Source organism: Panthera uncia, chromosome C2 (genome assembly GCF_023721935.1).
Source record: "Panthera uncia isolate 11264 chromosome C2, Puncia_PCG_1.0, whole genome shotgun sequence".
Taxonomy (NCBI): domain Eukaryota; kingdom Metazoa; phylum Chordata; class Mammalia; order Carnivora; family Felidae; genus Panthera; species Panthera uncia.
Window position 1 is genome coordinate 150,217,660 of NC_064810.1, and position 25,174 is coordinate 150,242,833.

General features: G+C 39.0%; 1 protein-coding gene across 6 annotated transcripts in view; it reads right to left on the reverse strand.

Annotated features, from left to right (window-relative positions):
• Positions 1-1,433: 1,433 nt before the first annotated feature.
• GOLGA4 (golgin A4) overlaps positions 1,434-25,174 on the reverse strand; it is a 126,978-nt gene continuing 103,237 nt past the window's right edge. For 4 of the 6 annotated variants that reach the window (XM_049629026.1, XM_049629025.1, XM_049629024.1 and 1 more), the window contains 5 exons: positions 24,046-24,121; positions 16,495-16,598; positions 11,322-11,408; positions 4,837-4,899; positions 1,434-2,118 (listed from right to left, as the gene is read on the reverse strand). In XM_049629026.1, coding sequence (XP_049484983.1) covers positions 4,870-4,899; positions 11,322-11,408; positions 16,495-16,598; positions 24,046-24,121 — 297 coding nt within the window. In that variant the 3' untranslated portion in view covers positions 1,434-2,118; positions 4,837-4,869. The remainder of the gene's footprint in view (positions 2,119-4,836; positions 4,900-11,321; positions 11,409-16,494; positions 16,599-24,045; positions 24,122-25,174) is intronic. The other 2 variants (XM_049629028.1, XM_049629023.1) reach the window with 1 other exon arrangement.

Genomic DNA, 25,174 nt, shown 5'->3' on the forward strand with positions numbered 1-25,174 from the left:
CTGTGCTGGGATCACAGCTCTCTCTGTGGCAAGTCACGGTCAGAGTGGAAGGCCAAGTCCTCAGCAGTCTGAAATCTACGATGCAAACATGTCCTGTTAAGTACTGGTGGAAAAGCTGTCCTTTCTCAGGCATCAAGGGGGGGACACACGTACAGGGGAGGGTCTTCAAGAAAAGGCCCCAGACGGGTCTGAGACCCTGACACTGACCACAGTGAAAGATGAAAGGCTTTGTCCTTCTTGCTGGAACAAGTCATTGAGAAAATGTCACCATCATTCTTGATCAAGGTGAACTGGATGTGCTGTGCCTTTTTCCGAAAGAAGAGGCCGCCTGCCTGCACTGGGGGAAAATGAGCAAGTCCTAGGATTAAGGGATTATCACTCCTCCCCCAACTCCACGATGAAAATCCAGCTTGTTCACTTTCTCAGGGGTTGGCAAACCACAGCCTGCAAGCCAAATCCAGCCTCCCACCTGCTTTTGTAAATGAAGCTTTACTGGAACACAGCTCTGCTCATTAACTTCCGTATTACGTACGATTGTACTTATACGACAGTGACAGAGGACGGTTGTGGCAGAGACTGGATGGCCTATAAAGCAGAAAATACTTACTATTTGACCCTTTCTAGAAAAGGCGTGCTGACCCCCTACATACTTTCTGATATGCTTATCTCCATAAAGGAGTTAGTAGGAAGTCATATGCAAATGTTACTAAGAGTCCACAATTTCTACCTTAGGACAAGCTATATAAAAAAGGTAAGAAGTCATGTCTGTTGTCAGAAACTCTTTGGTGGCACAAAATTTTGCCCCTTAAGTAAATCCTGATTTTAAAAAAAGCGGGGGTGGTGGTTAAGAAGACCCTCTTCCCTTGCTGGAACAGGTGTCCTCAGAGGAGTCAGCTGTGGGTTATGTAGGAAGACCGCCCCCCCTCCCCCGTCATCTACCCACCCCCTCCCCGAGCTCCCCACTTTTTATCACAAAATAAGTTACACCAGGAGCGCTAAGGTGCACACTGTACTGTGGTTCCACCTCGAGGTAGAGGTTAGGGAATACTTGGATACTGAATACTGTATTTGCTAGAACATAGAGTGTATGAAACCCTCTGAACAGTTCCCATCTCTTGCTGTCCAGAAGACGCTCTCTCATTAAGTGTAAAAAAAAAAATCAGAGTATGGTCTACTCCAGAGAGAGGAGGCATCTCCAAGTTGGCAGACTCCTGAAACATACACCATGAAGTATTCTTTATTTCCATACTTCTTCTAACTTGGTCATGCTGATTTTGAAAAAACAAACAAACAAACAAACAAAAAAACCTTTCCAAATGGTTAGCATTTAGCTATCTTGACAAACAGTTCCTCATGATATTCACCCGGATAGAACATCATTTCCTAACTATTTTGAAATACAGTTCAACTTAGGAAACAGCACCATAAGCAAATTTTATACAGTAAATAAACTTTATTTATTCTTCCAAGATGACATTGCCAACAGTCACAGATCTGCATACAATACAGTATTGACTATTTACAATTTACAGTAGTATTTTTTTCCTCTGAAAAATATAAGTACAAAAGCTAAGTAAACAATGAGGTACTGCTATTTGGATTTATCATATGTATAGCTTAAAGAACTTTAGCAAATATTCAACAAATCTGGATAAAATATTCAATTAAATGCTCTAATTTATCAGAAAAAAATCCACTACGTTTCACCTCAAAATGTATTGCACAAGTCTTTAAAAAAAAAAATCACCCTAAAAATAAATAGGAAGGGCAAGCAGTTCTTTAAAAAGAGGGACAAAAAGAATGGAAGAGAGGAACATTAAATGAGCCCATAAGTCAGGTTGAGTTATTCAAAAAAATCTCTTAAACGACATAAAACTCTTCCCAAGAAAAAAAACTGAAGAAAAAAGAAAAAACTATCACCATTTCTCCACTGATATAATCGATCTGAAAGGCAGTCTGCAATATTAGCTGTGGGCCAATGTCAGATTTTTCTTGGTCTTTGGCTCCATAAGGGGCCCTGAATAACAGCTTGCTTCTCCAAGAGGCAGATGCAGACAGTCCTCCACACTTGCCCAACATCACCACCCCGTTTCCTCAAGACGATGATCGGAGCCATGACTGGAAAAGAAGAAAGGAAAAAGGGTAAAGTTAAAATAGAATTATATTCTACGGTCTAGGGAATGAAGTAGAAATATTCTAAATAGTAAATCCTAAAAAAAATCTTCTAAAAATTAATGTTCTTGGAATGATCTGACCTATATAGTCCGTGGTCCTGGAAAACAGGATGCTTCCGTGAAAACTGGAACTGCCACCTTCCACCAGGTTGTACCTGGAGAAGCCAGGAGGAGGCGTGCTGACTTGGGAGAACCTCACAAGGCCCCAGCTGCTCAGACTGAAAGAGGACACACAGCTCTTCCCTCTTCTCTTTGTGCTGATCTTTCTACGTATCACAATTCTCCCGGGATGATATGCACGGCAGCAAAGGATGGGAAATGAACAAACTCAATCTTAAAGACTAAAAATGCTGAGAGAAACAATGGTGATGAGTGATTCCTAATAAGGTTTCTCTGATTAAAACACTAAAGCCAGTAGCCCGGGTAAGTTAGAATGCCACAAAAATAAATTACCAAATAAGATTAATGGAGATGAACTTTTTATACATATTTAGCAGAAAGAGAAAGTTTTAAAGTCTTCTCCATTTGTAAATGAAAAATATAATGCACTGACACTCGTGATGTACTCCCCATAGTGTATTATGTATAAAACCTGCTCAATAATCATGTTGGTCCTAGAAGCCTAGAGAAGATGCAAGATCTTCTGTCATATTTAAGTTCCTGTGTCAGTTAGTATTTTGAAACTTGGCTTGTGCTGTTTGTGGAAAAAGAAATTCACGCACAATTCAATAATGCTGCACACAGTGTCAATGCCATGTAAGACAAAAAAAAAAAAAAGCTGGGAGAACATTTCTAGTTTAAAAGAGACTAGAGAAACTGGGGCGCCTGGGTGGCTCAGTCGGTTGAGCCTCCGACTTCGGCTCAGGTCATGATCTCGCGGTTTGTGAGTTCAAGCCCCGCATCAGGCTCTCTGCTGACAGCTCAGAGCCTGGGGCCTGCTTCGGATTCTGTGTCTCCTCCTCTCTCTGCCCCTCCCATGTTCATGCTCTGTCTCTCTCTGTCTCTCAATAATAAATAAACATTAAGAAAAAAAATTAAAAAAAAAAAAAAGAGACTAGAGAAACATGACAATGACATGTGATGTGCAGTCTCGCCGTAGATCATGGAATTTAAAAGTCTGTGAAAGACATTATTTGAAAAACTGGAAAAATGTGAATGTTTACTATATACCAGATAACAGTATTATGTTAAATTTCCTGAGAGTGATAAATGTATTGTTGAGTCTGTAGGAAAATGTCCTTTTCTTAAAGATATTTGCTGAAGGATTTAGTTTTCTTTGCAAGTAACTGTCAAATGTGTGCAAACACAAGTGTTTGCAAGCAATGGTCACACCATTACAGACGGGAGGATATATATGCAGAGAGAGAGCAAGGGAGAAAATTTTGCAAAAGGTTAGGAATTGGTGAATATCGGTGAAGGGTCTACAGGTATTCACTGCACTAGTTTTACTAATCTTATGTTTGAAATGTTTTAAAAGAAAAGTTGACGTAGTCAATTGATCAATCGATAGAAATGCTGGAAGTGTGGTCACTTCCAGTGATAAAGGACGGTACTGAAATGCAAGAATACAATGACAAGCATGATGCAGTGTTTACAACATAAAAAAAAAAAAAAAAAGGAAAATGTTAAGGGATTTATGAGACTGAAGATAGTTCTAGACAATCACTAAGGCAGGTTAATTGATACATAGTAAAACTGAAATGAGACTCGAATGTGGGCATAAATGATTTTTAAAGCTAAGAGGTTGAAAAAGAAAAGCTGTCTACTGGCATTTTAACCCTTAATACCATTAGCTGAATACTAGTTGAATTAACAATCACAATTAACAATCGAATGATTTCAATTATAATTAAGCTCTATTAATTGCAATCGAGCTTGCTTGTGATTTGTAAAAATTCCAGCCAAGTCTGAGGCAAAGATGTACAAAGATGTACCCTAAATTTTAGGGGGTGCCAAGTCTAGCTAATAGCATGACTACTACACGGAGGCCACGGCAGAGGGGTTTAAAAGGGGAAGACCCATGACTCTGTGGAAACAATCTAGATGCCTCCAGTTCAGTTAACAATATGTTAATTACTAACAGCCACACTCAATTGACGCAGGCTGCCCAAGGGTCTCCTGGGGACAGACGTTTTCTTGTTATACTGTACCATCCCCGGAAGTAATAAAATGATACTTCTTTTAAATCAACTTTACTAGCCTTCACGATTTCAGGCTATAGCCTTGATAAGTGGACCTTATGATGTTTTGAAATCTGGTTTCGTGAAGTATATCACTTCACTTCTATCTAGAAAATGATTTTTCATTTCTCTCTCACAACTTTTATTGATTTCCAAGACTATGCTTGGGAAATAAAAACAAAAAAGATTATAAAATATATAATTTCTTTGAGTTGATAAAATTTCCAAGAGCAATTTTAAAACTTTCAATTACTATTTAAAGAAGTAAAACTTCCTAAAATTGTATAACTCTTCCGGTGGTGGTGATTAGTAATCTATTTATTAATCTATAAAGCAAAATTAACAGAAAACACTTATATTAACACATAGCATAATCATGTATTCATTAAACAAAAGAGCACAAGAATTCCAGCAAAATGGTTAGTATCATGCAACACGTTTGATTTTTGCACAAAAGACACAAGACATTATTCTTCACTCACCACATGCTAACTAAGCACAGACTGATGGTTTACTCAGAAGATACCACTGCGAGGTGAAGAATACTACAAGCCAGGAAGAAAAAAAGCTTATTGGGTTAGTTTTAAGACTTAATATAACATAGAGATTATATGTGTATATGAACTTCAAAGGACTAAACAGAATGTACTTAAAATTTTCTCAAATCTCCCCCAAGTCAAGGGAGGCTAGGCAAAGTATAAGGAACCTATAATAAGTCCCACCCATCCTAAGAAAATACAGTAATTTGTAGCTGAGATTTCATTTGCGACTTTAATTTAAAAATGTAAGCAACATAGTTAAAGATGCTTTCACACTTTAAGTAAATATTTATATAACATTAACTGGGTATGATTATTTGCCTTATAAAAATATTTTTCATAATTCCATTAAAGTACACACGAAATTTGATTTATATAATATCTATCAATTTACCATCAAAAATTGGGGGGAAATGGTGATGAATGTGAATACAGTAGGTCTATATGTTGAATTATCATTCCTAATATATGTCAGTTTTATCACTGAGTAATTTGCTTGTAATTCAACAGTATATCATCAGGAATGGTTTCAGCAAGGATAACCCAAATTGAAATTTCCATTCAAAGGGACCCAATCTCAAACATAGTTTTTACTGTAGCAACCTTCTTAAATTAATTCTTTGTCCTATCTAAAATGGTCATAATCTAAGATTATCGATTAGCTTTCTGGTTTGTTAAAAGAGCATCAGTAAAAAAAAAAGGGGGGGATTATTTATAAAATGAGTCTATTCTTAGCGTGACGAACCTCAGAAGCATCATTTCATTTACCTTATTTAAGGGTACAGTTAGTAAGAAGCAACAAAATCAAAAGACAAACTAGAAAATAATATTTGCGACACAGCACACAACACAATAAGGTCAATACCCTCTTGGAAAACTTGCAGAAGTATGCAAAATACGTATATATGCATGCTCCCTGTGTCTGTGCTTGTACGTCCTGAACAACTGCAAACGACCTAAGTGTCCATGAATAGGAAACTGGTGAACTACATTGTAGGACACCCGTGTAATCATACAATCGGCCACTGAAAAGAATAAAGGACATCAATTTGTAATGAGGTTGAGATAAAATAAAAATACGTTAAGTGAAAAAAGCAAGCTGTTGCATTCTGCCATTTTTATAAAATAATTAAGTGATTAAAAACATGACTATAAGAATGTATATTTATAAAGCTCAGAAACCCTGGGGATATTCACCAACTATTGACAAAGATGATTGTGGCATGGTGGGAAGTGTCGGGAGGCTGAGAACACGAAGGTCTCCCTCTCTGTGTAACATGATTCCGAATCATTTGCAGTGTTTTCTTTTGCAATGACCACATATTATGTAATTCTAACAGAATCGAGAGTCTAACCACTTCTGAGACAACAAATGTGTACTTCATCTGTACAGTTTTTTGTTTTGTTTTGTTTTCACTTCACAGCAGCTCTATTTGCACCTGTTTCCTGATCCACCTTCCAGGTATCCACTGAGCCCACGCAAAGGTGAGCCTCTTCTGGGATGGAAAAGTTCTCCAGCTAACTGTGCTGAAAAGTTTGGATGAATCTGTTAACTCAGAAGAGATTTTTAGAATTCCAACCAAGGGGAGAAAAGTGCGAAACATGAAGTACAGACGGGTCAAGGGCAAGGATGGATCGAGAACTGGACACAACCCAAAGGATCAATGTGAAAGAAAAGTAAAAAACAAAGGCAACAGAAAATCAATTTTTAAAAATGACTAGAATGGGTGGGGTGAAAATAAGCCAAAACTTCTCCATCAGAAGAGAAAAATTTTCTTTCAACGAGGTCATCAGGAAAATAGCTGTCTAGGTGAAATAACGTCGCTTTGCTAGCACTCTGAAAAGGAAAATGCATTTCTAGAAACATTTTTCAGAAGAGATGTCTATATAAGAAAAGAACCTCTCAATTTCAAGAGATGATTTAGCACCTGATTGAAACAAACTTTCTTAATAAAATTACCCTAAATAATAACACTCTCCTTTAATAAAAAAAAAAAAAATCTGATGGCGTACTTTTAGGGCAGTTTTCTTCAGCACAAAATAGACGAGCCCAAGACTTTTGTATCCACTCTTGCTCCTACCCTGTTACTCAAATATCCAGTCTGCTCTGCCCGTCCAAGCTGCCTAAACCATCACAAAATGAGGCACAATAAGCTAAGAGCTGAGAGAAGGTAAAAGGCTGTTCTCACAAAGATGAAAGTGTGTGTATTTGGTACGTGCGTTTTCTTTTGAACTTCTGCCTATTGTATAGAAGGCAATTTTTTCCCAGTTGAAACAAATCCAAAACTTTAAAATCTACAAATAATTGAGAACTTTAGAAGGAAAGAAGCCTTAGGAATAGAACAATCCACCGTGCTCATTTTACGAGCAAGGGCCAGAAACATGGACAGGGCCCGCTCCAAGCCTCCCAGGGTTGGGCTGGTGAGATCCCCACTCACCACAGCAGTGCCACTCGCTCTGACGGGGACAATTTCTGAGATGACGTCATTCCTGTGAGATGACCTGCCTGTCCTACTGACGTCTTTAATGACTGATCTCACACACAGTAATATTAACTCACCAACCTAAGTCTCCTTTTCCAGGAAAGACTAATTCTACACCCACATGTTGCTCTCTGGTGGCTAAGGGATCGTCACCACCACCCCTGCCACCATCTCAAAAACCCAGGGCAGGCACTATAGTCTGGCCTTCCAATAATGCTAACAAGATGATGTTCGTTTTGTGAAGGACCCGAGGCTCTGAGACTTGTCAATGAAGGACGTAGGATAGCCCTTCTCTACACATCACAGCCTTCGGATAAACCAGAATTTAATTATGCTCTACAATTTAATCTTACTTGACAGATAACGACTTCTCATCTGTGAAATGTCATCTTGAAATTAGGTTAAACTCTGAAACCACTTATCAAGTAATAACTGTTGTGATCTAGAACGGGGTGTTTCGAATACAGACTGTAAAACTCACTGAGGGGAGGGGAAGTAAAATAAAAAGGGGATACACTGAGAAAGATCTTACCAGCAGTCACAGAAATGTTTGGCCGATCCCAAAAAGCTAATGCATAATCACCAGAGTCATGAAGCCAGTTTTTAGACGGTCTCCTCCTACAATACCCAGCAAATACTGCAAGCACTGATGTGGCTGCACGCTGTCAGCTCTCAGCGCAGCTCACACTCTCTCTCCAGCATCCCAAATATTAACGGATGGGGAGGGCAGCTCTGAAACGTGTTCGGGGTTGTTTTGGTTTACTTTTCCCAGCCTTTCAGCCTTCACAGCTAAAAATAACAAAGCACTCAAGGTTGCTGATTTTAAATACGAGGGAAAACATAGCTCCACGTTTGTAACAAATTACAGAAGAGATCCATCTGGAACATGCGTTTAAAGCTAACACGACTAAGTAGTTTTTAAATGTTCGCGTAATAAACTGCTAAAAAGGCTGGTTTTCTACACATTTATATATCTTCCTATTGGAAACATAGTTTCTATATTTACATTGAAAGAATATAAATATCTTTCTATTGGATATCTTATCTTTCTATTAGAAGAAGATACGTCACTCTTTTTTGCAGTGTTTTTTCCTAATCGGCTACGGACACTGGACAGGAGTAAGAAATAGGTTGTAATTCCAAGAGTCCTGTTCAAAGAAAATGATTCTTATTGCTCATTTTATGAATGGCACCGGTCTTAAAGGCAAATGTGTCTCTTGGCTCAACCTTCTCAATCAACAACAATCTTAATCTTCCATCAAATATAAAAACACAATCATGAATCACTATCAAGTACCAAGAATCTCAAACCAACAAAGAGTGACTCAAATTGATTTACTGGCCATCAGTGGGCGTCACTTCGTGCTCATTATAAGTTATTTCCTATTTCCTAAGCATCTACTTTTATTATCTGAATTACATGACTTAGACATATCTTTCATTCATGCATGATAAATGGGTACTACCTCTTCCCCCGAAAATTAAAGGCTCCACAAGGTCAGCAACCATTATCTTCCACGTCTTCAATGCTCCTATACCGGCCACAACAAGCAGGAGAGTATGTGTGTGCTGACTGCACTCATTCATTAAGCAAAAGATAATGATGGATAAGACTCTGCTTAAAGTAGCAGTGGAAAGAGTGGTACTTTCTTCCTGGGCAAATCAGCCTCTGAGACAAGGGAGGATTATTTCAGGAAGGAATAAACAGTCACCATTTCATTCCTATCCAGAATGAATACCACTTTATTCAGGAATGAAGAATGTAATGGTTTTCAAAGATTTCTTTTTAGTGAAACTAAAAAAAAAAAAAAAAAAAAAAAAAATCCCTCCTCTTTAAAAGGTTTTTTTTTTTTTAACAGGGTTCACTATTTACATGTATCAATTCAATTAATTTCCTTCAAGGCGAACCAGTCTAAGACTGCATGTGTGTATGGGGTGAAGGGGGATGTTTCCCACCGTATCTGCCGTGGCCATGACTTAGGATGAATCTAAACTGTAAAGCAAATCCGGATAAAATGTAGCCCAACAATAAGAGTTTGCCATACCCCAACATCAAGATGATAAAGAGGCCATGGGAGAATGAACAAAGGTGCATTAGATCCTTTCAAAATATTTTCTTAAACAGGCCATAATGACAGAATCATGTTGACAGGTTCCAACTGCACTGGAGAGTTTTATTTACACAAAGGCAAATTCAGTGAGGAGAAAAACTACTCTGAGCAACTGCATTTTAGAACTGTTTGCTATAATTTAAAACAACATTCTATTGGTGAAGGGCATACATTATGATAGTGACATACTTCTTATAAAAAATATGTATAACCAGAGGGGCTCAGCTGGCTCAGCTGATTAAGCATCCAACTCTTGTTTTGGCTCAGGTCATGATCTCAGGTTCATGAGATCGAGCCCCATCTATACTGCACTGACATTATAGAGCCTGCTTGAGATTCTCTCTCTCTCTCTCTCTCTCTCTCTCTCTCTCTGCCCCTCCTCTATCTCTCAAAATAAATAAATAAACATCAAAAAAAATGTATAACCAGAAATAACTACAGAGGTATGACAATGTTTTTCAGGCCACTAGATACCAGGGAGGAATACTTTCCAAAAAACACTTAATGTTAGCCAAAATAATTGTAACTGTCTCAGAAAATATACAATAGGTATATGACAAAATATGCAATAAAGTACTAGGACAAAGGTCAGGGATGCGGGGATGACCTTGGAGAAAGCAATGCATCAGAAGAGAGAAGCCATACCTGGCTGGCTCAGTCAGTAGGGATGCAATTTTTTTAAATTTTAAGCAGACTCCACGCCCAATGTAGGGCTTGAATTTATGACCCTGAGATTAAGAGTTGCACGCTCTACCCACTGAGCCAACCAGGAGGAGCCCTGGGATGCAACTCCAGGTATCTGGCCTGGAGAAGAAAAGCCTTCCATTCAGGCCATTGACAGATTTTTTGGTTGAGTTGCATAGGTGAAAACCAGAAGAAATTGGTGACCACTGCAAGGAAGGAAGATTGGGGCTCAAGATAAGCAAGAACTTTTGTTAAGAGACGTAGTCTGTTGAATTAAGATAGGATGCTTTAGGAGGTAATGACTTAGTCCTTACTGGAGATGGTCAGACACAGGCTAACCCATCACTAAGGAGAAGACCTTTGCTTGCTTCAGTGAGGAGAGAGAAGAGAACAGCGGTGCTGAAATCTTAAAACAGGTAGAGAAATGGGGGAGGACGTGGAGGGTGATGCAGGCTACCAGCAAGACAAGAAAAGGAAGGAGAAAGAGAAAGCTGAGGCAAGACCCGAGACTTCCCAACAAATTTCACACTGTGCTTAGAATGTGCTTTTCTTACTGCATTACTGGCCCAGAGCAAAAAGAAGTCAGGCAAGGGGATTTTGCATAATTTATGAAGTGTGTATTTATTTTATTTCAATCACATCTGACTTCACACAAAGGTTCTAATAATTCCGTTACTACATCTCCCTTGCTGGGTATCTCAAAAGCTCAAAAATGCTTACATTCTTTCAGTCAGAATTACTGTATTTGAAAACCACTACGGAGGATAAGGAAATATAATACAGAACATCTAACATCATGATGTAATCTGATTAAAAATTATTACTGGATATACCAGGACAAATGTCTTTTCTGTCCTTTCCATAAACAGCCCGGGTTCTGGAAATCCCAGATAGCACGTGTAGGTGTCAACCTCATAAAAGCTATTGAAAAAGACTGTTCTTTCCTTGAAGACACCAATTCCTATTTGCCCTCGGTTAAACTTTCTTAATGTAGATTCGCTCTCAGTTTTTACGCTACAGTACAATAAAAATGAAACATTTAAAATGTCTTTTACCACCTCAGAGTCTTTGTAAATGAAACAGAGCATGCGATAAAGTCAGAGATTGCGATAAAGTCATCTTCTATCCGTAGCCTACTTTTAAAGCTTACCATTAGCCGAGCATCTTCTCTTTCCAAAATTTTCTGAGTCTGATCATCAGGGAACTTCAGGACAGTGGTTATAACCTTCGCCATGGTCTACAAGAAAAACAAGAGATGATCACAGACAGTTGAGCAGATGGCGTTTCACCCATCCTGACACGTTCTGCTGGTGGGATTCTTTAGTGCTCTCAATGGAAGCCACGACCAAAGAAGTATGATGTGAAGATATTAGGCAAGGAAATAACAGCCAACACTAGAATTTCAATTTAAAAGGACTCTCCACAATGCCTGGGTTGGTATTATTTCAAGAAGATGCAATTATGATAGCATGAAGCTATACGAAGTTCTAATGCTCTTGGCCCTTTATCGTATTAAAATGGAACTTTATTACTCATTCATTTTAGAAGGCTTTTCACTTATAGAAATCTATCTAGAAAGTAATGTATTGCCAAGCTCTAAATCATCAGAAGTTCAGCTTTAACTAAATCACATCATATATCTCATACACATGGGCTACTGCATGAACATGAACATGCTTAGTAGGTATTTTTTACAACATGCAGCACATCAGCCTAATAGAAATACAAATTACATTTTAAATAAACACGAGATGTTTTGTTGGGTAGAAAACATGATGAATCAAAACATTACACATGGTGGCTTGCAAAACAAGATCATAAATTGTGCAGATCTAAATGCATATACCGTAAGTCAGACTGTCACCCATAAGCTCGTGGAAAATTCTCCTCAAAGGTTGAAATTCCCTATTTTGTAACAAGATGAGATGTTTTGAGGGAGACAGAGAGGAAAGAAGATACCTTATGAAATAAGATACACTCACGAAATAAGTAGGATAACAAGTTCAGTGCTTACATACAAATTCAGGGGCTAGTGCTCTCCCCCAAGGATGCCCACAGAGGACGGCAGGGGCACCTAGGGAACTCACTGTAACGTTCTTTGTTCACGGTTACACACACTGTGTGTGTGCGTGTGTGTGTGCAGGGGGCGGGGCTGGGGACCAGAGAAGGTCACTGAGGAAAAGATGACATAATAATCAAAAATTTTACATTTCTCGGGGTGCCTGGGTGGCTCAGTCGGTTAAGCTTCCGACTTCGGCTCAGGTCATGATCTCATGGCTCGTGAGTTCAAGCCCCACGTCGGGCTCTGTGCTGACAGCTCAGAGCCTGGAGCCTGCTTCCGATTCTGTGTCTCCCTCTCTCTGCCCCTCCCCCATTCACGTTCTGTCTCTCTCTGTCTCTCGAAAATAAACATTAAAAAAATTTTTTTTTAATTTTACATTACTCACATCATTAGAAAAAAAGGTAGAATTATCGCCAGGAAGGAAAGAAACTAACATTTTTTAAATTCCTATTATGTGCTAAGCCTAGGCCAGGCACTTTACATACTTCTTTTTTTTTTTTTTTTTTAATTTTTTTTTTCAACGTTTTTTTTTTATTTTTGGGACAGAGAGAGACAGAGCATGAACGGGGGAGGGGCAGAGAGAGAGGGAGACACAGAATCGGAAACAGGCTCCAGGCTCCGAGCCGTCAGCCCAGAGCCTGACGCGGGGCTCGAACTCATGGACCGCGAGATCGTGACCTGGCTGAAGTCGGACGCTTAACCGACTGCGCCACCCAGGCGCCCCAACATACTTCTAATATTAGTTTCAACTAACAGATCAACTAATACTATTCTTTAATCACAAACCCCATACGTGGCAAGGTTTCAGCACCCTTCCCTCCTTTTACCTTTGCCTCTGCCATTCTGAGAATCAAAAAAAAAAAAAAAAAAAAATACCATTTAAACTCTTGGAGAATTCCAAAGGCATTTTACAAAAACCCTCATCCTTTAAAGTGTATTGCCTAGACAGAGTCTTCACGTTAAAGCGAAATCGAGAAACTAAGCATATATGTGGCCTTAAATGGCAAGAGAAAATAAGAAGTGGTCAAGTTTGTCCGTATTCTTTTTATTAACACTCTGAAGCAATTTTAAATGGTTTTGGTATACTGTCTACGAAGACTGTTTTTAGGAAGCAACAAACACCTAGAATTTAGGGACTCATGATTATAGGAACATTTCTTTAATGTCAATAGCTTGTGAGGTTCAAAGCACCCAAGAATCCGTTTATATTCACCATGAACCACACACGCACATGCAAGTATGTCTGTCAAAAGACCCCAGAACTGTCGCTAGGTGTTTCCTCACGTTTCTAAACGTTAATGAGGAACCCACCTCTAAATTCACCAGTGATCCTGAATCTGCAGCAGATTACCCAGCAAAGACTTAAAGCTCTTCCCTGGCTTACCAAAACGCACTTACATGAAGAAACCCAGGCGCTCTCTGCCTGTCAGACTGTCTACTCTACGTACAGTATCCTCGGGCCCTGGGAAGTAAGGAAAAGTTCAAATGAGCCACCTGGTGGAGAGGCCGTGTCTCCTGCCAGGTCTTCTTTAAGGAGGGGCTTTCCTAAAAGGTTACAATGAGAAACACTTTCTACCGAGAAGGAGAACAGACTGAATTTTAGTGTCCGTTAACAGCACGGGAGGACCAGAACCCGAGAGAAGGAAAGTGAAGAAGACAGAGGAAGCTTCGTGCCGTAACAATGTGTGTCCTGCACGTGGTCTTCTTACAAAGTCATCTGCCTCATCAAGTAAGGAACACCGTGTGCAGAAGCAGAGGAAGGAACACAGGGGGGATGACACACATATCCCGCTGGACGAGGGTCAGAGCACAAAGGCCACCACACACACTGGCTCATTCTAAGGCCGCAACCCGGTTTCCATTTCAAACTCTTTGTTACTGTGTAGAAATTAAGGAAACCGGTGAAAGATGTGTCTAAAACCAGCTCTGATCTTGTCAACCTCAGCTCAAGGGCTGGCCACCCCCCGATGCCTACGGGCAACACTCGGAAGTCATCCCGGGCCCTCCACACTCTGTGCAGCCCTGGAAGGAGTCACTTCCAGCACACAGGTCCAGTGTTTCAGTCGGACCAGACGACTTGTCATTCCAAAACCCGATGTCCCGCCTTGGACCTTCTGTCTAGACTTTCCCTCCCGTCTGAGCGCCTCTATTGAAGTCAAACCACACCTGCATACACCTCATCCCGCTTTAAAGCCCAGCAGATACACCTGCTTCTCCATGATGCCCCCCTTGACCTTCTCACAAGCAAACAGGAGAACTCTGTGCCTCTCTTGACAGCCCCGGCTACGTTCTGCATCACGTCAAGCTTAACTACAAACAGCTCCACTTTGCTACTATAGAGTAAACTCCTTAGAATTAGGGACAGTGTCACATTTCATCTTCGTATCCATCGGGGTGATAAACAGAAGGCCACATGGAGCAAGCGCTCAATAAACACGCAGTAAATTAAGCAGAGCGTCTGCTACCGACGTTCTAGATCGGCCTGTACACTGTGATGGCACGGTGACAGCCTGACCATTTGTAGTAACCAGGTGCACTGAGTGTTGAAGACAAAAGGCCAGGGAGAGCCCTCGGCAGCATGGCTTCCCAGTCAGGTGTCAGACGGGGCGTGGGGACATCCCTTCCAGCTGTCTCCTCAGGCACAGCCTCAAACTAACCGCACGGCCCTGGTGGCGCAAGCTGGCGCCCGGCACATCTCACGTTTGCGCCGGGTCTTTCTTCAGGAGGACTCAAGCTCTGCAGGGCTCCTACCCCGCACAGTTCACAACCTCCAGAAGACACGGACTGAGGCACGTAAATATTTTATTTAGCGACACTGGGATCACAGCTTTACATTCACAAATGAACCAATACGGCTAAACTGCTGAGAGGCTTTTTTTTTTTTTTTTTTTTTTAAGATATATCCTTCTCCCTTCCTTACAATAACAAGGTAACATTAAATTATTTACCCCACCTCAAATACGGGCTGCTATCCAATACAAGTCTTAATAAGAGGAAGCTATATGTCATTAGCTTTATTTATTTTTTTATTATTTTTCCATTAGCTTTACTTTTAAAAAGATAAGGAGAAAATTAGTTTTAGCTGTTCTCTGAATTAAAAAAAAAAGCCCTGTAAGAAAAAAAACACCGAATCACTGTGAATTAATATATCCCTCTGAATTACATGTTCAGGATCACACTAGATATTACTTTAATTTGAAACTATTTGATATAATGAAATGAGATTTCTACAGATATTATGGATTAAAACAACTTCCACTTCTATAACTCCTAGTGTTTAGCAGAATCTATAGTCTATAAATTCATAATATTCTTTTAAGAGATTTCTTATGTCCTTACTTTTTAGGCTTTTAACACACCTGCCAAATTAATCCCTGAACTGGCTTAGCACTCCTTGACTTAGTAACCCCCCAAGGGACCCCTAAGTTAAAAACACTGATTGCTCTTAAAAATGGAAAACTCATGATCCCATCCTCGGCCAAGGTATATGGACAATGTAAAAGTTTATGAAGGTAAAAAGTTGAAGCAATGTCGGAAAAGAAATTGCTTTAAATGAAAAATTTGTTTGAGGAAAGGTTCATGAATTTCCCCTAAATACATGGTTCAATTCAATTCAAGATATATTTACCAAAAGTCCAATATAAGGCTCTTTTAAAAATACTGCAGGGAATACAAACAAGAAAAAGACAAGACTATACACTCAAGAACCTTACAATAATTTAATATTCCAGAAAACAAATTTAGCCAAGCATTATTACCTATATGATGTGGTAATTTTAATGACTGATATTCCATATGTTTTGAAATGATTTTCTCACTGTAACTAAAGTAAAATATTTAGAAATACCCCTAAGTAGTCATTCTTAATTATGACCATTTCCAATACTTCCACATTATCCTGAAGTTTCCATGAAAATGAAATCAAATTTTGACTTGACTCTAAAATTTCAAGTCAAAAGTAAAAATACCCATGTTTTACAAAATATTAAGTCAGTGAAATTTCTATTTTTAGTATTTAGCATCATCCAACAGTATTTTTTAAATTAATATTTTATAACTGAAACAAATATAAGCAAGATCTACAAACCATCTGTGTAAACAACGAACTATAACACAATTAATTACCTATCCCTATCACCTTTTAGCATGTGTGGTCTGCTAACAGTAAAATATGGCATCAATACGTGTATTTAAGTATTAGAAGTGGGCACATTTCCTTTTAAATTAAGCCACACGCCAAGTCACCAGAAATTATTTATACCTTAGTCTCACGACCCATCATATACTCAAAAAGCACTTTTCGCAAATACTCAAACTCGGTAGGTTCTCCAAAGAGCGAGACATCAGTATGATACAAATTGCCACCTGTCAAATAAAAAATAAAAAAAAAAATCAAATCTTAAAGAAAATCCAGATCAACTACTTATTACTTAGACACCAGACAAAGCAAGGCATAACTCTTATATTAATTATATTGTACTGTGTAGTATTGTACACATATACATAAAGTATTTCAATGGTATTTTTCCCTTGGGAAAGAAAATTAGAATTATTATAGCAATTTTATTTCTCAAATCTTTTCCTCCTCTTCCTCCTCCTCCTCCTTTTGGCATGGCAATTTTAAAAGACTATATTTAGGAAATACAAAGATTCCTTAAAACTGGTATTTCTCTCCTCAATATTCTGTGGTTGACTGCAAATATTCCACAATGAGTGAAATTAACAATAATTTTTATTTTATTAAGAATTTATTATATCAGTATAGCATTCTAGTTTTTCTAGTATTCCAAACCTAAAAGCACTTAGGTTTAAATCAGATTTTCAAAACTGTTTTGAAACACAGGATCGATAAAATAACTCGAAAACACATGAAATATTAATGCCATTATAGTGGTTTTCAAATATTTTGATTCGACATCTTAAAGCCTGTCATAAGAAGTTACAGTTCATCTGTTAATCAAGCCCCATTTCAGCCTAAAAGTAAACAATAATTACGGTTCAGGTATATGAAATCACACTGAATACTACTACGTGTATATTTATGCCTTGATAACTCCGAAGTTTTTAAAAAACTGAATCAATAACAGATCACACTGTGCTGTAGGATAATATAATAAAGCTTCCACTATGAGAGCTATGAACAATAAGTGAGCCTCTAAATGCCAAAGCTGAAAGCAGCCTTTTATTGTAACTTTATGTTCCTTTTGGCTGAGAATTTAAGTCACCATTTGCTCAGTGAAAAGAAACAAACAAATGAAAGCTAAGTACTATTCACACGTATGAGATTGGCAAAGTCCCGAGAGTCGGACAATTGCAAGCACCGGTGAGCACGCAGAACAACGGAGATGCCTGTGCCTGTGCGGAGTGAGCTGATACAAGCACTCTAAACAACTTCACATGACTCTGCAGAGCTTCCTGAAGTGGAAGGATGAGCATGTTCTGTAACGCAGTAATTTAATTCCTACCAGTACATCCTAGAGAAATGCTTCATATGCACACCAGAAGTCAATGTTCACAGTTACGCTGTTTATGAAAGCAAAATTAAGACAGTTCAAAGGTCCACCAATAGGAGAATAAGTGAAGTATGGTATAAAGATACAACATAGCGTGAAAATCGGCATTCAAAATGGTTAAACTATAGCCTCACACACATTAAAATTAACAACTCAGGAAACTGATGTTGGCAAGGATGCAGAGAAAGGGGAAAACGTTTGCACCGTTGGTGGGCATGCAAACTGGTACAGCCGCTCTGGAAAACAGCATGGAGGGTCCTCAAAAAACTAAAACTAGAACTACCCTACGACCCAGCAATAGCACTGCTAGGTATTTACCCAAAGGATACAAAAATGCTGATTCGAAGGGGCACACGCACCCCAATGTTTATAGCGGCACTACTGACAACAGCCAAAGTATGGAAAGAGCCCAATGTCCATCCACTGATGAATGGATAAAGATGTGGTATACGTATACAGTGGAATACTGCTTGGCAGTGAAAAATAGTGAAATCTTGTCATTTACAACAAAGTGTATGGAACTAGAGTATATTATGCTAAGTGAAATAAGTCAGAGAGAGACAAGTATCATAGGATTTCACTCATATGTGGAATTTAAAAAACAAAACAGATGAACATAGGAGAAAGGAAGGAAAAAAAACTAGGTAAAAAGACAGAGGAAGGAAAAACATAAGAGACTCTTAAATACAGAGAACAAACTGAAGGCTGCTGGAGGGGCGGTGGGTGGGGGAATGGGCTAAATGGGGGATGGGTATTAAGGAGGACCCTCGTCGGGATGAGCACTGGGTGCTGTATGTAAGTGACGAATCACTAAACTCTACTCCTGAAATCAGTACTACACTGTGTTAACTAATGTGAATTTAAATTAAAAAAAAAAAAAAAGGTTGAACTGTAGCTTCACACCTATTAGAATGAAATCCAAAATCATAATGCTGGGTGAAATAAAGGCAAGAACATGCAGAATACATATAATCTGATATCATTTCTATACAGCCCAAACATTAAAGTCACTTGTTTTAGGGAACAGTACGTATACACGTTACCAGTGGTCACCCTCGGGAGAGAACAGAGAGATACGAGACTGAAGAGCAGTACGAGGAGCACTGACGATGTTCTAGATGTGAATTCACAGGTGTTAACCGTCTTCATACTTGATATTTACACCCTGTGTGTTTGTACGTTTGGAATATTTCACTTTTAAAAAGCGTGCACTTTTAAAGACCCAATTCACTCAAACCACACTCAGCAAATACAGAGCGCCCAGAACTAAATAATGACAATGTACTATTTCCTCTTCAAAAGCCATCTCTCTAGATATCACCCTTAAGTGTTTCATTCCTCTAGATTGACGCAAAGGGCAAGAGTTTACAATGTACACTTTTCAGAAAAATAATTGATTTTATTATTACAAACATGTAGATCACTTACATCTAGCCATTTTCCTGGACAAGTAATTACTACTGTTTTCCAACACATGTACCCTTTCCTGTCTTCTCCCTAACAGTGGCATATAAAAGAAATTTCTTCCTCTTTTTATAATTCTTACTTTGGGTTTTAAGCAATGGGAGTGGAAGTCAGTTATCATTCAAGTAAAGACGCTTGCCAAATTGTCTACCCATTGCTTCTTGTGAGTCTTTCCAAATAGCTTTGTGGGAATATTGCTCGGCACTTTTAATACGATCCTTTACCCGGGCCCGATTCCAAAACGCACAACTGGAAAACCCATTTAACTACACTTAGCACAACCTTAATCAACTAAGCGTATGACAGATAATTTTAGTTAAAAGCAGACACGCGCAGATATCCTCCAAGAATGCACAAGAATGTCCCTGAAAATGCACTTACTTAACCGGAAAATAAAAACGAGAAACAAATTTTACATTTACAATCACACCTAAGAATAAATGTAAGAAGAGAGGTACAAGAGGTACTCGGAACAATAAACATTATTGACTGAAATTACAGAAGGCCTAAGTAAATGTTGAAAGATCATGATTATGGGTTGGAGACTCAATCCCATATAGGTGCCAGTTCTCCTCAATTTTTCTATAAATTCAATGCAATCCTAATCAAAATCTTCCCAGGTTTGGGTGTGTGTTATGAATGCAATTTTACAATCAGATTCTGAAACTTAAATTGACAAAGAGTTAAGAATAGCTAAGACATTCTTGAAAAACAAAGTAGGAGGGCTTCCCCAACTAAACAACAAGATATATTATAAAGTCATCATAATTGAGTGAGGTGTTACAGCAGGCAAAGACAAATTCACGTAGGAGCTATACCCCAGATAGATAACAGGGCACATTTCCGCTTACAGAAGAATGCCAGTTAATATCTGCACAAGAAATGGTAGGATCTGAATGATCACCGTTACACAATGACTGGTGAAACAACCGATGTTGGCCAACGGTCACCACTGGGAGCTAACGTCTAAGGCGAAAGGTGAGGAATCAGACTGACGGCACCCGGAACCGTGTGAAAGATACTGCTAAGATAACGTGTGTCTTTCGCTGGGAGGCAACAGGCAGTACGGCTCCCTTGAGGAGGCACCACTGCCAATAACACAGTCTCCATCTGATCAAGCCCCTCGTTCTAACGACCAGGGGCTGGAACACCAAGAGTTCAGAACGTGTGAAACTTGAGCACAAGTAATTTGGTCTCTTGAATAAATAAAGGGGAAAAGAAGAGAGAAAGAGAGAGGGAGACAGAGAGAGACAAGGAAGGCAGACTTTTAGAAGAGATTTAAGCAATTTCTCAATCAAATGCAAGGTACGGATACTACTTGGCTACTGATTCAAATAAACCAACTGTTTACCACCATCACCACAAGAAAACATTTGTGAAGCTACAGGTAAGTTTCACTGTGACTAGTTATTTGAACATACTAAGGAATCACTGTGAAAGTTTTTGGTGTGATACTAGCACTATGCTTATTGGTTTCATTTTATCTTATTTTTTAACGTGTATTTATTTTTGAGAGAGAGAGAGAGAATGCGAGCATGAACAGGGGGAGGGGCAGAGAGAGAGGGAGACACAGAATCCAAAACAGGCTCCAGGCCCTGAGCTGTCAGCACAGAGCCCGACGCGGGGCTCGAACCCACGAACCGTGATATCATGACCTGAGCCGAAGTCAGATGCTTATCCGACTGAGCCACCCAGGTGCCCCTAGTACTACAGTTATTGTTAAGGAATCCTTTGTATAGATGTATACTGAAATTATTTATATCAAATAAGATATGATGTTTAGGACTGACTTTAAAATAATTCAATAGAGCAAGGTTAGGAAAGGTTGGGGGTACAGATGAATCAAGATTAGATATGTCTTAATAATTGTTGAGGGTGACGTGTACATGTGTGTTCATTATATACCACACTTATTACTTTTCTATACGTCTAAAAAATAAAAAAATTAAGACAATAAAGACACCAGCTAGTAAATATCTTTACAATACATATATACATATACACACACACATACATATATGTATACATGTATATGTAGTATACAAAACAAGGATTAATATTCAGAATTGTTTTAAAACTGCAAATCAAAGGAAAAGGAGAGATAACCTAATCTTAGAAAACAAAAAAGGAATGGCTGGGACTTTGCAAAAGAAGAAATACAGCTAAAATGAATGAATAAAAAAATGAACAATCATATAAGATGTTCAACATGATTACTAGTAAGAGAGAGGTAATTAAAATCACAAGTCATAGCTTAGCATTAAGGGCCATAGCCAAGCATTAAGGGCCTTTAATAAAGTTAGCACCGCTGAATTAATTTAGCACCAGCATTAAGGGGCTGGAGTGACAAGACCTCACACACATTGCTGGTGGGAATGAAAACTAGTACAAAAAACATAGAAAACAATCTCCTATATTATCTTCAAATTGCATCTAGTTTGCCAATCTAGGATAGGATGTGTGTGAAAGCATTCACACCCTATGACTCAGCAAGCCCGGTCGTAGTTGTACAGAGAAGGTCTCTCACGTGAGTACGAGGAAGACGTGTACAAGAACGTACAAAACTGATCAATCGAATTGAGCGAACAAGAGCCACACACAACACAGACGTATCTCAAAACTTGCATTATGCAAAAGAAACAAATACAACCTTACAGTATGATTCTATTACAAAAAGTTTCAAAACAAGCAAAATCTAAACAAAATATTGTTTAGAAATATATACATAGGTGGTACACAACGAAGAACAACAATGGTTAACATAGAGTCGGGAAAAAGTCAGGGTGAGGGGAGGAATAAAGATATCATTGCAGAGGCTTACATAAAGGTTTCTGAAGAACCGGTCAGTGATCTTTTATTTCTTCCTGTATGATGGGTGCTTATTCTGTTGTTACTCTTTAGAAAGACCCAGCATGGTCACCTGGGGGGCTCAGTCAGTCAAGCGTCTGACTTCAGCTCAAGTCACCACCTCACGGTCTGTCGATTCGAGCCCACAGCGTCGGGCTCTATGCCGACCGCTCGGAGCCTGGAGCCTGCTTCAGATTCTGTGTCTCCCTCGCTCTCTGCCCCTCCCCTGCTCATGTTCTCTCTCTCTCTCTCTCTCTCTCTCTCTCTCTCTCTCTCTCAAAAATAAACATTAAAAAAAAAACCAAAAAGGCAGCATGGTGAGGAGATTAATGTGCTTGTTGAACCAGACTGATTGGGTTGGTGAGGGGATTAAACGAGCTGAGATACGACACAGCGCCTCACACTTAGCGTCACTCAGGTGTTCCCCGCCTTTCGAAAATTCACATCACGCCGCTTCTCTTCCACAAAAGGCCTGCATCAGTACGTGCCTCTGCTAACCGCAAGAAATCTAAAGAGGCTTTTTGCTTTCACGAAGAAAGGCGAAGTGGAAATCGTGCTCGGCATCCATCTGGCAGTGGGCCATCAGAGACGCGGCACAGACCGCTGCGGCCAGAGCGGCCCCACCTCACCCCTTCCCCAGCAACCACACTCAGTATCCGGCCGCCGTCGCTTCGCACGGTGCCTGTGAGCATCGGTGTCTTATCTCGATTGGTTTTGTGCGTCTGTTAGCAAGACGTGTCTAAGGTAGCAGACAGGCCTAAGAGAGGAGATTTTCGGGTCTGGGGATGCTAAACATTTTTCCACATAAATTAACGGTAATTGCTTCTCTGTTTTACACCATTTCAGCTAATGAAAGGTATGACAGGAACGCTCTGCTCTCGGAGGAGGGAAGGGGCGCGTACAGGTGTTAGTTATTAAATAAACTGGACATGTGTGTTCATTTCACAATTTAAAACTGAGAACAAAAGAAAATGATAAAAATCTGAAGGTGAAACTAACAAACAGAATCAGCAGTATTCTCTATGCACTGCTGAGCACGGATGCAGCAGTTACGGTGACGATCGCATCTGGTGACTTAAACACGGCAAACGATCCTTGTAGCAGGAGTCCTCTCTGCAATGAGCCACGGGCCACTTCCAAGGCGGTTTGCTCTTGTTTTTGAAGAGCATTTTGGAAAGAATCCAAAGCGAGGCCTTGCTTAATTTAATTAAAAATTGTATAATATCTTGTTATTTCATTGCATTAAGCAAGAGCTTTCAAAAACACAAAGGAAAGGTTTACATTTAGGCCCTAGTGCTTCCCCGAAGAAGCAGAAAGCTTTACAAAACATTTAGCAAAATAAAACTATTCTTAATGAAGTGAGGTGTAAAACTGAGAATGGAAAATTGTAATGAGATTATTCAAGGACCATGATTACCTCACGATCATGAGTTTACACAGTTGTATATAACCATGTAAACACTCAAGTTCATTCTTAAAACCCTTTGTAAGCAGTGCATTTATTTCAATCAAGAGAATATCATCCTTTCCTACCTTGAATATAAGAATTTTTATGAAATTATTTTCTCCCTAAATCCAAGCTTAAAGTAGATAATTTTGGCATTATTATAATAGTAAAAAACGGAAGCATCTAAAAGATATAACTGTGTCTGTATGAGTATATACAGTAGATCATACAAATGTTTGCATACATACAGAAGAGTCTGGAAAAATATACATAAATTGCCACTAGGTCGGTTCCATCCGGATAGTGTGGAACAAGTGCAGTCCCACTTACACACTGCAGCAGTTTGATTTTTTTTACAACGGATACGCATTATTTTGTTTTAGATTACTAGCACGCTTTCCTTAAAACTAGCTGTTATCGGTGAATTACAAAGGTAAAATATATTCATGGTAAAGAACAGACGCGCAAAGACAAAAACAAAAATCATCCCTAAGTGCATCAATAGGAGATAACCATGGATCACATAAGAGACCATTCATACCTTTGTAAGGTGTCCCCACAGTTGTGGCATATACATTCTTTTCGTATTTCTTCAAACGGTCTTCTAAATTGTGAATCTAAAAGTAACAAATACTCAAATTGTATCATAAGATTCACACAGAAACCATATGTAAAAAAAAGGGCTTCTGTAGGCACTAGGTTCTTTCATACTTAAGACAGAACACAGGCAAATACGATTAATGCAAATGGTTTCTTAGGTATGGCACCAAAAGCCATATCTACAACAAACAAAAGAGAAACAGATCTACAACATATCTACAACATACCACATAGAGAAACATATCTACAACAACAAAAGGGAAAATATACAAAATGACCTTTATCAAAAGTAAAACTTTTGTGCCTCAAAGGATATTATCAAGAAACTCAAAAGAGAACCCACAAAATGGAGAAAACACTTGCAAATCACATACTCGATGAGGGACTTGTATCTAGCATACAAGTGTGAAGCGTACAACTAAACACGAAACCAAATAACCCAACTAAAAAATGAGCAAAGGACTTGAACAGACATTGTTCCAAATAAGACATGCAAATGGCCAACAAGCAGATAATAAGATGCTCAACATCATCAGTCATTAGGAAAATGCAAATGAAAACCGTAATGAGAAACCACCTCATACCAACTACCATGGCTATATCCAAAAAACTTGTTGGTGAGGATGTGGAAAAACTGGAATCCTTAGAACTTTGTTGGTGTGAACATAAAATGGTGCCACCACGTAAAATAGTTGGGTGGTTCATCAAAAAGGGAAACATATAATTACCACATGATCTAGCAATTCCACTCCTGGGTGTACATACCCCAAAAAACTGGAAATAGGTACTCAAACCAAAACTTGTACATAATGTTCCTGATGGCACTATTCGTAATAGCCAGAAGGTAGAAACACCCCAAACATTCATAAACTGATGAATGGATAAACAAAGTACGGTATATCCATATAATGAAATAGTACTCAGCCATAAAAAAGTATCAAGTACTGATACATGCCACAATGATGAATCTTAGAAACATCATGCTGAGCAAAAGAAGCCACATAAGAAAGCTAGGTTTTGGGGCGCCTGGGTGGCTCGGTCGGTTAAGCGTCCGAGTTTGGCTCAGGTCA